This window comes from Tiliqua scincoides, chromosome 2 (genome assembly GCF_035046505.1).
Source record: "Tiliqua scincoides isolate rTilSci1 chromosome 2, rTilSci1.hap2, whole genome shotgun sequence".
In the NCBI taxonomy this organism is placed as follows: Eukaryota; Metazoa; Chordata; class Lepidosauria; order Squamata; family Scincidae; genus Tiliqua; species Tiliqua scincoides.
In genome coordinates this window covers 193739412-193754819 of record NC_089822.1, presented here as the reverse complement: position 1 = coordinate 193754819, position 15408 = coordinate 193739412, and the positions used below count along the sequence as shown (strand labels likewise).

General features: G+C 43.6%; 2 protein-coding genes across 2 annotated transcripts in view; one reads left to right on the top strand and one right to left on the bottom strand.

Annotated features, from left to right (window-relative positions):
- RBM22 (RNA binding motif protein 22) overlaps positions 1-15408 on the top strand; it is a 47409-nt gene that overhangs the window by 13612 nt on the left and 18389 nt on the right. The window lies entirely within an intron of this gene.
- On the bottom strand, positions 1927-10606 carry MYOZ3 (myozenin 3). Its single transcript, XM_066612932.1, has 7 exons — positions 10582-10606; positions 8171-8263; positions 7558-7712; positions 6593-6670; positions 5903-6050; positions 5096-5276; positions 1927-2089 (listed from the first exon to the last, which is right to left on the bottom strand). The coding sequence occupies exons 1-7, from the start codon at positions 10604-10606 to the stop codon at positions 1927-1929; spliced, it is 843 nt and encodes a 280-aa protein (XP_066469029.1).

Genomic DNA, 15408 nt, shown 5'->3' with positions numbered 1-15408 from the left:
CTAAGATGATTACGGGGCTGGGGCACCTTCCTTATGAGGAAAGGCTACGGCGTTTGGGCCTCTTCAGCCTAGAAAAGAGACGCTTGAGGGGGGACATGATTGAGACATACAAAATTATGCAGGGGATGGACAGAGTGGATAGGGAGATGCTCTTTACACTCTCACATAATACCAGAACCAGGGGACATCCACTAAAATTGAGTGTTGGGCGGGTTAGGACAGACAAAAGAAAATATTTCTTTACTCAGCGCGTGGTCGGTCTGTGGAACTCCTTGCCACAGGATGTGGTGCTGGCGTCTAGCCTAGACGCCTTTAAAAGGGGATTGGACGAGTTTCTGGAGGAAAAATCCATTATGGGGTACAAGCCATGATGTGTATGCGCAACCTCCTGATTTTAGGAATGGGTTAAGTCAGAATGCCAGATGTAGGGGAGAGCACCAGGATGAGGTCTCTTGTTATCTGGTGTGCTCCCTGGGGCATTTGGTGGGCCGCTGTGAGATACAGGAAGCTGGACTAGATGGGCCTATGGCCTGATCCAGTGGGGCTGTTCTTATGTTCTTATGTTCTTATGAGAACCTTCCTAGTAGTGCTTGTGTGTACTATTTAAGCACCAGGAGATGCAAAACACCTACAAAGCTATAGCTGGCATCTGTTGGGTGTTTGCTTTATACTATATTAACAAGCATATAGAGTAGATACACACCAGGACAATTTGGTCAGACCAGTGGTCCACTCTGGCCAGTTCTGGGACCTGCAGAGGAACTGTACCAGTATTGGGGATATGGTGCGTCATCGCCCCTGTTCTTCAGCTTCTAAGGGGAATCTAAGTTGCAATCCTAGAACTTTATATGGAAGCAAGTTTCACTGATAATGTAAGCATAAGTTTGCTAACCCATCCTGCTGGATCAATTTCCCATTAACTTATCAAATCCTTAAAATTCTTTCTGAACATTTGAAAGGAATGGGTTTCTCACTACAGAAGTTTGCCAGAGGTTCATTAGTAAGACTACCATTGTGTATTATATTCTGTGTGAGTTAATGGGAGTATGAGCTGGTGGCCCAATTAACACTGTTTACTAGTTTATTTAGCACCATTATTGAGATTCTATATTAATTGTTGCTATGTCACAATACTCTAAGTAGTATCATGACATAACATGCTTTTTAAATCTTAAAAATGACTCATCTCTCTTTGTTCAAAATTGTATCTCAAGTTTCATCTAAGATGGTATAAATAGCCTTTTGGAAAGCAGCTTTCAGGGGGGAAAGATGAGGTTGCAAGAGAGCTTTAACATCTTGTTGAAAATTTATCTAGATTTCAAGGCGAGAAAACTCTGCTAGCAACTCTTACCATATGTTACTTGAGTTATCTCAGAAGATTCTGTTATGTATTTAACATAAACTAGATGTCTAACCCTGCACTTTGTGGACCACACAAATTCTAATTTCTCTGCACTGGGACTGGCTTCATATTCCTTAGTGCATTCATTTTCCTAGATGAACTGCTTAGTACTAGAGAAGCTATACAATTAAGAAGCTCTGACTCCAATTCTGTCCACATTTACGCTGATATAAATACCATTGAATGTAATGTGACTTATTTCTAAGTAAGCATGTACAGAATTGCATTGTTAGTCTGACAGTTTAGCTTCTTCTAGGCTTGAAAACTATACTAACTTCATGGCATGATAATTACAAAAACCTGATAGACTCTAAAATGAAGTGAGTGTTATGTTATAGTTGCTCAGTAGAAGAGTACAAAATGGCCCTAGGTAGGCACTTGCAGAGGACTGATATAATGATGGACAACAAGCAGAATTTACTACCATCCTGACTGTGTAGATAGGATAGATGTTGTATACTAAAAGTACTCCTTGCAGCTCTATACGGTAAACTGTAGAGAGAAGAGATACAATGCCTGGCAAGTTACAGCTCCTCTGACTCGGGCATGACATATATCCAGCCCTGAGGGGCTCTGTTAAAGCTGGGCCTGTTCAACATGAGCTCCAAGCTGGTGATGGTGTCTGTCTGACCTTCAGCCGCCTCAAATGCATCATTCAGTAACAGTCCACCAAATGGGGTTGGAGTCCTGCAAAAAGTACAAAAAGAGTGCAGTGGTGTTTGCAAACAAAATGCAATTTCAAGTTTAGATGAGAGAAAGATATAGTACTTGTTGCTCCTGGTCATGTAACAATTTTTGGCTGCCAACACAACTGCCCATTGTTAGAAAGATCACCTATAGAAAGACTTTATTCTCAAAGGTCTAATACTAGGCAAAACAAGTATAGTTTACTGTATTCGTACTTGCATCTACAATCACTCAATGCTTCATTCCCCCCCCCCCCGGTTTAGTGCTAAACCTGTTTCTTCAGATACTAGGGTTGCTTTCCACTTCACAGGTAACTTGAAATATATGGAGTAGGTACATGGATTTTATTTACCTTTCATATGGGTGGCAGTGAACTACAGTTGGACTTGGCTTTGTGTTGCTTGCATGTCTTGTGCGTGACCACTCATTTTTGAGATGTCCCCTCTTTTGAAGTTAAAATGCATCTTAGGCTGCAATCCTAACCACACTTTCCTGAGAGTAAGGCCTATTCAACAAAATAGGACTTACTTCTGAGTAGACCTAGTTAGGACTGTGCCCTTAGTGCTTAGTTGAACTCCCTCAGAAACTTTCTTTTCTACATGTATGTGAACTGAATAGCACTATGGTCCTTTATTAATTCAACAATGTTTGCATCTTTACGCCTCTGGGAGAGTCAGCTGGGCCAACTCGAGGATGCACACTGGCTGATGGAGGCCACATCCAACACTGAAATAAAAGTAAATTTTGCAGGCAAAGAAAAATACCTAATTCGGAACATTAAGAAAATGACTGCCTGTAAAAATACTTATTTCTGATTCCATGATTCCACTAAAATTGAGTGATGGGAGAGTTAGGACAGACAAAAGAAAATATTTCTTTACCCAACGTGTGATTAGTCTGTGGAATTCCTTGCCACAGGAAGTGGTGATGACATCTTGCCTAGATGCCTTTAAGAGAGAATTGGACAGATTTCTGGAGGAAAAGTCCATCATGATTTACAAGTCATCAAAGGTATGTGCAAGCTCCTGATTTTAGAAGTAGACTACCTTGGAATGCCAGATGCAGGAGAGGGCACCAAGACGTAGGTCGTGTCTTGCTGTCTTTTGTGCTCCCTGAAGCATTTGGTGGGCCACTGTGAGAAACAGGAAGCTGGACTCGATGGGCCTTTGGCCTGATCCAGCAGGGCTCTTCTTATATTTTCAAAGTTTTGCTGTGGATTTCCCCAAGGAGGCTGCCTTAACCCCTCACTAAGCTAATCTAAAGCAATCTTCCCAATAGCCTCTGCTACCAAACGTTCCACTGATACCGAGCACAGCATTCCATCTTTAGTCTTCATGGAAGGAAATCTTTAATCATAAGAGAGATTTGTCTATTTCCCAAGAGGCTGTGGCCAGCTTGCTTTTCTCTTTAAAGTGTCAAGTTAAAAACAATTCCTGGTTTACAGTGGAATCATAGACTTTAGCCCTTGAAAACTTCTTGTTGCAAGTCAGTAATCAGCCATTAAAGTAAAAGGGCACTATGTGGGGAATTAAATTGGCATCTAGAACTACTGAGTGCTAATTTAAAGTTTTAAATAGGGCAGAGGGTCAGAGACAGAATATGGTACTGGCAGAAACATTCAACATATGTGAATGTGTTTCTTCTACAAGGCCAGAAATAAATTCTAAGTTATGGATGGAGAAACATGAGCAGCAACAGAAATGAAAGCGTAGCTGTCTGGAACAGTTCCCTGGTCCAACATGTGTTAAAGAAATTGAGACATGGGAAGGCTTTAAAAAAAAAAAATTTGCTGTAAGACAGGGAAAATAACAGACTATGTTGGGGCATGATTTTAGCAGCAAGTTGTCTGCAAGTGAAGAAAATATGAATGATCCCATATAAATATACTCTGCGGGTAATTAATTGAAACCTTGCAAATTGTAAAATGACCACTGGTGAAGATAATAGTGTCACACATTTGGAAGTTCTCACAGGATCAACTTAACTTCTGTGACCAAATTTGGGACTGTTTGACTTGCAAATTATTGCTGTAAAGCCTGTTTATATCTGGAAAAAAACATCTTCTACTAACTTGATAGTTTTTATTCAGTTATTGTAATGTTTGTACATGGATACCACATTAAAGAGAGTGAGTTAAGTTACTCTAGTGCGTATCATCAGATCAACCCATAGCGAATGCAGTACAGTATTTCCTTTTCTCTTAGCCCATTTTGTATTGCATCTATTAAATATTTTCTCTTTATTCCATTCTTGCTTGCCATTCTGTACCTTTAGACACTTTTGAAAAGAAATCACTTTACAGATCTGTCATGAATACAGGAGAGTCAGTGGAAGGTTACACAACATAAGAGCTGGGCCAAGACTGAAGACCTAACTAATTGTGATGATGACAGGGATACACAAGTGCTAATTGGGTAAGAGGCACTTTTTCAAGTGGGTGCTCCTTTTTTTAGCAGGGGGAGAGTAACTGGCCCACCTCACCCCAGCACTGTCCTAGTGGCTGTCTGCTGGTATTCCTTGGCATCTTTTTAGATTGTGAGCCCTTTTGGGACAGGGAGCCATTTAGTTATTTGATTTTTCTCTGTAAACCGCTTTGTGAACTTTTAGTTGAAAAGTGGTATATAAATACTGTTAATAATAATAATAATAATAATAATAATATTGTCTCTTTAAATATTTTGCAAGTAGCAGCCACTGGTGCCCCTAGTTTCACAGCATGGAACCATCACAGCTCCTTTCAGGAGGACCATCAGGTGAAGGCTGCATAGATTGTAATGTGTGGTTTGATCATGACTCTTCCAAGAGAAGCTGTTACAAGTGATGTTTATTTGGTTTCCATTTCCTGAATCTCATATTCAAAATGTAAAAAGTACATTGGCTAGCTAGAATGTATATTCCATTCAAAGTTGACTCTCTTCTGCTTTCACAGTCCTGATTGAAAGAGTTTTCTGAACATTCCATGTAAACATTTAGTTAGAATATCAGAAACAGAACGCAGGTCACTACCTGTTGAAGCTCCTAAGGTCAAGAGTTTTCACTTTCTTGGGAGGTTCAGGCAAGCGGTTCCCAGTATCAAGTTGATAATCTTCACTGTTCAGGAACTCCTGCCAAGGACACTGGTAGCCTTTGGGGATGGCTGTGCTGTTGAACTTCTCTGGTGGTACCCCTTTTAGAGGTCCAGAATAGCCTGCAGTTGGGAAAGCCAGTTTGAACCCAGGCTTCTTAAGTATACAGGTTGAGCCTCATTATTCGCGTGGGTTCCATTCCAAGCACTCACGTGGATGGCAAAAAACGCACTATAGCAAATCAATTTAAAAAACAAAGTTTCTTTGCTCTGGTGATTTAAAAACAGCCTTGCCGACCTTTGTGATGTAAGATAAGAGTCATTAAGAAGACAATCCATTGATCAGTCGTCCTCCAAGTGCTTATAAAGGCGCTTCACTCAGTCCCTCCCTTCACCAATGCAAAGTGATCACCTTTCTTTCACGTGCTCAGGGGGAAGGGAGAGAAGGATTGATGAATTGTTAGCCAGCTGCCCCCCCCCCATTAAGGAGGCTAGTGTTAAAGGACTGTTCAGTTTTTTAAACTGATTTTAAAGGGGTGCATTTTTCCCCTTCTCCAGGGATCAGCACATTCCTTCTCATTTGCAGGGGCCATTCGTGTTGAGTCAAATCCATGTATAAAAAATCCATGTATAAATAGGCTGGACCTGTAGCAATAAACCTATTGGCATCTGACTTCAGGCTTCTTACCCTTCCTGTGTATCATTCATTAATTTGTACTCTAAGCTCAGAAGGACAAACAGTTCATTACCTGGAGCAATGGCATTGGGATTCAAAGCTCTGCTCATCTGCAAGACTTTGTTTGTTTTCTTAGGTACTTTGGGGGGTGCTCCCTTTCCTGAGGCTGCCATGTGAAGCTCTGCTGGATAGTTCTCCTTCCCCTCTGCATTATGGACAGCCTATCAGACAAAATAAAACAGGCACAGGTTGCAAACTAGTGTTAACTGTTAGGGCTTCCTCTTAAGGATCGTGGGCATTGGGATTTGGTGAAGTACTGAAAATTCTTGTCAGGTTCCCATGTCTCCCCCCTTACAACAACAATCCTTAGGATTCCTTAAACAGATGCAATGATTGGTAAACCAAGCTGTTGTGTAGGCTCCCCCAGTAGAAGAACACTACACACTTGTTTCACTTTTTGAACTGAGCAGTAGTAGGATCCCTGGTGAGCACTACAACCCTGGAGAGCTCTTATTGTGTGTTACATTTTACCTTCACTTCCACTCCGAAACAGAAGAATTTTAAACTTGAGGATAAGTAGATCAGGTATGCATTTTGTTGAATGAAAGCATGTATACAAGGACTATTATATCCCTGTTGCTGAAATATTGACTGTGAATGGCCAATGGGACAACTGTGTTATATGGGTCAATATGATAAATGCTAAATTCCAGTTTAGACAAGCAAGACTATCTCCACACCCTTCCATGCAACTATCACAGACCATCTGTCGTTCTGTTGCTCCCAATGCATCATGGGTTGCATCTGAGCCAACTGCTGTTCCTGCTGTCCAGTTTATAGTCTGCAAAGAGGCAAAGATCGTTACTTTCACAGTGTGGGCAAGGGGCACAAAGAATTTCTAAGGCTCACAGCATGCAGTCATGTGTAGGCACTGGACTGTTAAAATCTGCAGTTTTGTGGCATATACCATACCATCTTAACCTTACACTGTGTGTGCACACACCTAATTAGACAATCTCAGTTTTGGATCCTTTTCCAAAGAAAGCTGTTTTGTATATAAAACAAAAAATAATAATTGCCAGCCAGGAGGCCTTCACACTGACCTGGATATTTGTAAGTCTCTGATATAATGCAGGCTGACTGGATTTTCTTCAACTACTAGTATATCAAGTTATTAAACAATTTTAGGTGTGAGGTAAACACAAGCCAACAAAGGGGTTTGCCTCAGCTGCTTGGCCTTGAAGTGGGGTCAATAAATGATGCTGCTCACAGGGCCCCCTAATAGAAGTTCTTCCACATGGCTATCCCCATGAATTAGAACTTGTTTCTAATGTGAATATACTTAGTTTTAAGTCTCATATACTTGCCTTAACTGAGCAAGACAAACAGAACAATATGGTGCCAGAGGTATACCACTAATCATTTAGACCAAGATGGCTAACCAACTGGAAGGCCCTGGATAACTTCAGATTGCAACATGAACTTGCCTAGTTCTTGGTTGACTGGGGAGAGTTCAGTCTCTAATGCTTAGAAAGCTGGAAATCCCTGATCCTGACTTTTTTTAGGAGTGGAAACATGTTTACTCAGCTCTGAGCAAGCTGGTTGCTTTGCCATCTCCTGCTGTATTTGCTGGGTTTGCTGTATTTGCTGGTATTGGTTGCCCTTGCCATTATATTGGTTGCCAGTCTGCCAGAAGGCTTTTGTCTCCAGTGTAAAAACATAACTCACAGTTTTGTAGCCTTCTGGATGCTCCAGCACAAAGTTCTGCACCCTCTTCTGCCTTTTCTGATACAGCACTGACCCTTTGTTAATTGGCAGTGACAGCTCCTCCATCATCAAGTCCTGAGGAACACTCACTTTCTTTCCCAAGTCCAGTTGTACAACTGAGAAAACATACATACACAAAGAGAGTACAGAACAGTAAGGTCTTCAGTGCTTTCTCCTATGAAAACAGGCAAGATATTAATGAAGTAACACAAAGGTTCAGGCTTTGCATGCCATTGCAGTCTTAGAGCCCAATCCTATGCATGTCTGTGGCAGAAGTAAGTACTATGAAAGTCAGTGAGACTTACTCCCAGGTAAGTGTGGACAGCCTTGCAGCCTTAATCTCTGGGAGGTGAAGTGCTAAGTGAAAGCTAACTGATGAGTTCCAATTTAGCAAGAGGTAAGGAGAGCACCCACTGGAAATAAAGTCTTGAAAATAAGACACAAACTTCAGCATCTCACTGGATAAGATCTGCACCAGTGTCTGTAAAAGGATTAGAAAGAGAGAGATTTCCCAAAGATACCCAATCTTGTTTCAGGAATGACCCTGCGATGATTGCTGTCGAGGCTGACTTACTGTCTCCTCCATTGAGCTTTCTCACAAAGACTTGTGCCTGCGCTCTCTTCTCTTTGAAGGGCTCATAACTGGGAAGAGGAAACATCTTTCCTACTGCAAAGGAAAGCAAGATTCCTGAATTAGTCCACATACATCTGCTTTGTCAATTCTTTTTAAAACTTTTTTTTGTTAAAAAGTGGTGCATCATCATTTGCTGCTGCTGGCTTTTATCCATTTATTATCTCCTGCCAATATCTTACTTGGGAAGTATATCTTGTAGTTTGTGCTCTGAATTTTTGTGAAAATGTCAGTGCAAAAATGTATTCGTGAATGAAATCAAGACGGGCTTTCTAAATTATCGGCAGATGCAGTAGCATCATAGAATTCTTCCTCTTCCTTTAGGAATGTTTCGTTCATTTAGTTTGAGAGAAGCAGACCTCCATGGGCACTTGGAATAAAGAAGACTAATACAATTTTAGCCTATACAGGTGAGCTGCATATTCCATGGATCCTATATTGGCAGTTTCACGTATCTGTGGATGCAGGAGCCCCCGTGCACACACACACACCCCCCCGCTTCCTCTGGAAGCCAAAGGAGCTGAGCTTGCCTCTGGAGGCTCTTCTGAGCCCTGCAGAGCCCCACATGCATCTGCCCATAGCTTTGTGGGCCTCAGAATGGCTGTTTTAATGAAAAGAAAATGCAACTTTCAGTTTTTCAGCAAAACCAGAAGGCATAAAAATGTCAAGTCTGGTTTGCTGAAAAACCAGAACTTTTTTCATTGAAACAGCCACTCTGAGGCCTGCAGAGACCATGGGTGGACACATGCAGCCTCTGCGGGGTTCAGAACAGCCCCTGAACCCCAGGGAGCCCAGTTCCCTTGCCTCCAGAGGATAGGAGGGGTCCCTAGTATCAGCTGTTTCAGGTCACCCTGAGGGGTTCTGGAATGGAACCCCCATGAATACTGGGGCACACCTGTATTAGTAAAACTGTAGCTTCCAAGTTGTGAGAAGTAGTGGCCTGAGAGGAGCTATACGTGAGATCAAATGTGGGCCAAATTCCAGGCACCTTGTGTCACAGGAATATATATTTTCTTCTTGCAAATGTCAAAAGGTATATTTTGGATACTTCCAACGCTGCACACTTCTAACATTATAGCATGTTCTCAACTGACCGAAACATATCTTGTCTCTTGAGGGGAGAGGTGGGGATAGATTTATGGCCATATGTCTGACAATAAGATTGCAATATGATGTTGCCTCATAGTCCAATGAATGATTACATCAAGTTAGCCAGTGTCTTACTGTAACTTTTTCCTCTTTTGGATCCTCAATAAAGTCTTATTCTGTGATCATCTTTGGTTCCGGATGTTTAAAGCCTTATTCTGTGATCATCTTTGGTTCCGGATGTTTGAATGGAGCAGTACGGACAGAAAGGCCTGTGTTTCACTGTGAGGCTGTGTTCCCCTCTCCATGCAATAGGACAGGTTTCCCTAAATCAGCAGCAACTATTTTAAGCTGACCTGGGAGGATTGGGAGATGTAACCCTGATCCTTGGACTGTGAAGGATGCAGGCAGGGAGTTTTGGGATGATGATCTCATTGGAGCTGGAAGCAAACAGGAGTGCTTAGTCCTAAGACCACAGTGGCCCAAGGGCTAAGCCCAGCAGGTACCAAGGTGCAAGGGATCAGGACGTAAACTAAGGTTTTGGTTTTACAAGAAATGAGGCATAATTCACCTATATGCTCACCGCAGTTGGTATCATTTTACAAACATATTGCTAATATAAACTGATATCCTCCCACAGGGGCCCATTCCTGTCATTGAAACACAGGTGAAATCACTTGGTGAAATTACTTGCAGACTGGCCTATCAGCTTCTCTAAGGCTGAGTTCATGCCATACACCTTTGCTCCCTGGAGCATCAGAATGAACATGCAGCCACCGCTGCTGACACAGAATTGTGCTATGCTCCCTTGGTGTGGCCCATTTGAAGTCCTTGCACCACAAGCTCTCTGCTAGTAGCCTGTTCAATCCACCCAAAGCCTTGATAACAACATGGCCCATGTCTCTGAAGGCACACCCACTCACACCTTCTCTGTCTGTGGTGACAGACCCAGTGTTTCTGCAGCTCCACCCCCACTGCTCAGCAAGCATTCCTATTGCTTACCCAGTGCTGGGGGGCGGGTTGAGGTGCAGCAGTGGTCTGTCGTCCATCTTTCTGGGCACCATCATAACATTCCTGGATGTCCCAATCCCTCCCCAACTCAGCATAAAGGGTGGACCATCCAGGAATTTTAAATTGGTGCCCGGGAAACTGGAAGACAAACCTCTGCAGCTGCTTCTCCTGGCTTGTTGCTTAGCAATTCAGGGACACTTTCTGGGCAATTGAGGGGGAGGAGCAATGAGTGCAGCGGACATAATTCTCCTTCGCACCATGGCTGCTGCTGCTGTCCGCCATCTTCTGCCCAGGAACTACTTACATATGCCTGGGTTGGTGGTGGTGGGGGAAGAGAAATGGAACAGTTTCTGGACAGATGGAGGAAAGGTAGCTGGCATGTAAAGGAGGAACCCACAATGTTTGTTTATTTTGATTTTATTTTTCACCTTTTTATACTGCCCTTCCTTCAAGGAGCTCAGGGTGATGTACATGGTTCCTCCCCTCCTTCAGTCCAGTTAAGTAGCTGTCCTTACCCCATCTTTTTCTTGGTAGAACTGCTACATTTATCAGAGGCATGGGGGGGGTGCCACCCAGTGCAGCACTTACTTCCAGAAGCTCAGCGTTCTGGAATTTCAGGAGTGATGTAATCATGTCAACTCCCAGCTTCTGGGCTATCACATTGCTTTAAATGTGAAGGCCCACCTACAGACTGCCTCCATTCGCCAATCTTTGGCGTGCTTCAAACCCGGTCGCCTCATGTTCTCACCGGCGAGCAGCAAAAACATGATTGTCAGCGAGAGTGCAAGGCAGCTGGGCCACGAGCATGCCAGAGATCGCCAGACAAAGGCTTGGGCGGTGTGGTGTCACACCCCTTCTGAGGGTGACACCTGGTGTGGCCTGCACCACTCACACCACCATAGTCCATGGTGGCACAGTAGTGCCACATTAATCTGTATACAATTTTGGATTGTATCCAAAGAAAATCATGACTAAGCCCAATTGAAATCAATGTGACAAATAAGTTATGACTGACTTGAGTTCCATTACTTTCAATGGGTCTTTTTTTAGTCATGGCTAACTATCTTTGAATACAAATTGGGGGGGGGAGGGAGGGAGAGATCACTACATGTTATATTTTGATCCTTTGAGTCAGATTTCAAAATTAATTAGTTAATTCATGAAATAAAATGCCAACCAAGTATTTGCATGCTCTTCACATTTCATTCAAACCTTCCTGCTATCCAGATGTCATTTTGACATATCTGCCATTGGTTTAAACTTAAAGGACAGCTAAACAATTTCAGTTTCTGAAATAGTCACTCAATCATGTATATGGCTGGCATCTAAAATGTTGACACAGAATCCTGAAAATAAATATGCGAATGCCCAGGAATTTAAAATATTTTCTAAGATTATCCCTTGTTTCGAGAATCAAAGAATATTTGAACAATGTTAGCTCGGCAAAAGAATCTAATTTCATCTTGGTAGCTCCAACCCTCTTGCACTTCTGGAATTAAATCAAGTTTCTTGGTTGGCTGCAGGAAGCTCCCCCCCCCCCCTCAAAACTCAAGAGCTGAAGTTGCATGATACAGTTAAATAGCACTACCTCCCAAAGAGCTTGAAAGGAACTGCTTCTAACCAACCAGTCTTACTTACTGCCCCAAGACAGCACAAAGGGGATTGCATGATATCTCAGAAAGTGTTAGAAGCTGGAATACTAATTAGTGCTTGGCTGCCTGAGTTTATGTTACAAAGCTGGTGGAACGATGGTTTGAAATGATCCCAGCTTGTATCAAGACACACTTCCCATCTGCTGATCTGTGGGGGTGTTTAGCATTCTTCTGTGGCTTTTGATGTTATTTTGTATTGGGGATAGGATAGGGTACTCAGAGCTCAATCCTGAGCTTGGCGCGCTGGCTTCTTGCCGGCGCGTGCTGTTGCAAATGTGCCATAAGGCACGTTTGCAAGGCTTACTGCTGGGCCAGAGCATGTGCTAGCCCAGTGCTGGCCGGCACTGGGCTAGCACCAGGCAGGCACCTGTCCTCCACTGCTCGGCGGTCTCATTGACTGCCAAGCTGCGGCACAGTAAGTGGGGGTGGAGAGGGGGGTGGGGAGGAGGCGTTCCGGGGAGAGGGGAGGCAGAGAAAGGGCGGGCGGGAGGCGTGCCGGGGGAAGGAGGGAGGTGGGTCCGGTGGAGCTCCACTCCACCGGATCCTGCGCATTCGTTTGGGGCGGCGCCCTACATGAATGCCTTTACCTTACGGCCTACCCTTTGGTTGGCGGTAACTTGAGTAGCCCAACTGCGGGGCTATTTCCCTTACTCTGGATAAGGGGACAAAGGTCCCCTTCTCCTGAGGTTCCACCTGTGGTAGCCTGTGGGGCACAGGATCCCACGGCAGCTGTTTTCAGTGCCACCAAAGCTGCGTGCCATGGGAGCTCAGGATTGGGCTGTCATTGGACAAATGTTAGTCCTTAAATGGCCCTTCCTGCAGGACTGGCTTTAGCAGCTGCAGGGCCCAACAGGAAACCGTTTTTTGCGGGCCCCAGTTTCGCAGCCAAGGTCTGAAGAATCTTAGAGACATAAATAAGATTAACTGTAGACTTTGCTAAGACAGGGATGGAAAGCTGACCTTTGCTAAGGTAGAATGGAAAGCTATCAAAATGTTAAAAAGTGCATGAGAATTAATGAACCAAACAGTTCTAAGCACATTTTAATCTAAAATTGCATACAAGATACAAGACTAGAATAGATTATCCTAGCACAGGCCCTCATTGGGCAAGGAGCCCAATTGGGAGCTATTGGTCCAATGAACTTAAAGCCAGCCACGACTTTTTATACTAGAAGCTATTTTCTTCTATTTATTACTTTGTAAATATCTAACAACTCATGCTCAGGGCTAGTAGTAATATTTGCTTGTCTATCTCTCTGGAAACCAACCACTGCAAATAGTGCTCCCTATACGGAGGCACTGAGCAACCACCAATCCGTCCCTTTACCTTCTTCTGCCCAGCATCAAGGTCATTGACATGTCTAGGTCTTGCATCAAACATACTGATCACACTGTACTGATCTCAAAGCAGCCCCTTCCAACAGTGAAACAATAGCCTGGTGTCCTATTTTGCATGTTTTCTTCTTTGAATTCAGGTTATCAGCCACTCCCTTCTTCATCTTTCTGACCTAGAGGAGGGAGTGCTCTCTCCATGCCTTTGCACAGTGCCTCAGTTGTACTCAAGCCTTCACATAGTGCTATAAACAGCTATAAACCATCATGACATTGGGCTGCATTTGTTCGTGGCTGCAGCAAACTTCCTCTCTGCTATCCAAGCCAGTTTCCTTCCTTTCAGCAGCTCCTGGCATATCTTTTGTTTATTCAATTATAGTTATTATTAGGAGCATTTATATAGTTTTTCAAAACTACCGCACTTCAGTTTTACAAGGACCTGACTCTGCAAATAGAAAGATCTCTTGGGTTAATCCTCAATAACATGCATATTCTACACAGGCATTGATGGAACACCATGCTTCATAGCCCACATTTCTGACATTTTCTCCAAAGCCGCCCCCCCAACCCGACATCCGGTACCCTTTCAAGTGAGAGACAATATTTCCCTATACCTGCTTGTGCCCTTCCTCAGACTCTAAATCCTTGCTGTGAAGTCTGGTCGGAGGTTCCAGGTGAGGAGGATTAGAGCCCAGGTTTGATTTCCACACTGCCTTGTGTCACCCAAGAGATTCTCTCAGTTGGTGCTTTACAGCCGTCCCAAGACTTGCCCCCTTGTGCCTTTTCCAATCTCTACAGCTGAGATTCCAAGGTCCTAATCCACGTTACATCAGACATTTATTTTGGGCTGAGGAAAGGGGCGGGGCGCAGGCAGCAAGATGATGCCTGCAGAAGCCCAACTATGCCAGCGTCCCACTTGACCCTGTCTCTGTGGCTTTAACAGAACCTTGATATGCAGGCATTAGGAAATGTTCGTGTTTATCTTGATGGTGTGACAAGCTCACCTTCTGGTTGCTTGTTTCCTGATCAAGCCTAAAAACAATGAAGCCATCTCCCCACAGGTATAGACACCTACATGGGTGTACACAATCACTCTGGTAAGACTTTATGGAGGCAGGTAATCCTATATGTAAAATCGCAGCACATGAATGCACACTGGCTTAAAAAAGTGGCAATGCCGCTTTTCCAAGCCTTGAAAAAGTGGTTCACTTGTGTAATAATATCTTTAGTTTTTATTTTTCACATTTTTGTACCACCCTTCCTCCAAGGAGCTCAGGGTAGTGTTCATAGTTTCTCCCTTCCTTTTGTCATACTGGAAAGTGAAATCCAACCTGAGCTTAGTTTGGCCCTTAGAGGCCAATGATACATGCCTCAGTACTGTACTGATTCAATGATACAGAATCAGTACTGTAAATAAATAAAAATAACATCTACAACAGTTCCCCAATGACTTTTAAAAGAGCTTCGAGATGGGAGACATTTAGAGCAATGAGAGAGAGAGAGAGAGAGAGAGAGAGAGAGAGAGAGAGAGAGCGCAATTTTCCCCCTCCAAATTGTATGCCCAAGCTGCTTTCCTCTCTGTGGGGTTCTGGATGCTTACTTTGCCCTTTGAAATGAAGCATTGGGGTACTGTTACATGTAATGTATAGGTCCTTACTGAGGATGGGGTTGCCTCCTAGCCAATTTTAACTGAAGAAGCAAGTCTGAGAACAGAGATGACACTGGTGTGTGTGTGTGTGTGTGTGAATAATGTTTTTAAAACCTTTATGCAATGTCAGTGATTGTGCAAGACCAATTCCTTGCCATCTCTCTCTTCTTCCACTCTCCACATTGCTTGCTATCTTAGTGGGGTGTGAGGAGTTGACCTCAACAGGTGGGAAACCCTGGCCTCTGAGCGGCCCGCTTGGAGGCAGGCTGTGCAGCATGGCCTTTCCCAGTTTGAAGAGACGCTTGGCCAACAGACTGAGGCAAAGAAGGAAGGCCCATAGCCAGGGAGACAGACCAGGGACAGACTGCACTTGCTCCCGGTGTGGAAGGGATTGTCACTCCCGAATTGGCCTTTTCAGCCACACTAGACGCTGTTCCAGAACCACCTTTCAG

Excerpts from the sequence above, each read along its gene's own strand:
- MYOZ3 (XM_066612932.1), bottom strand. The coding sequence starts at position 10,606 with ATGGCGGACAGCAGCAGCAGCCATG. Across the intron at positions 8,264-10,581 it reads GGACAGCAGCAGCAGCCATG|TAGGAAAGATGTTTCCTCTT; the intron begins GTGCGAAGGAGA and ends TTTCCTTTGCAG. Across the intron at positions 7,713-8,170 it reads AAAGCTCAATGGAGGAGACA|TTGTACAACTGGACTTGGGA; the intron begins GTAAGTCAGCCT and ends ATGTTTTCTCAG.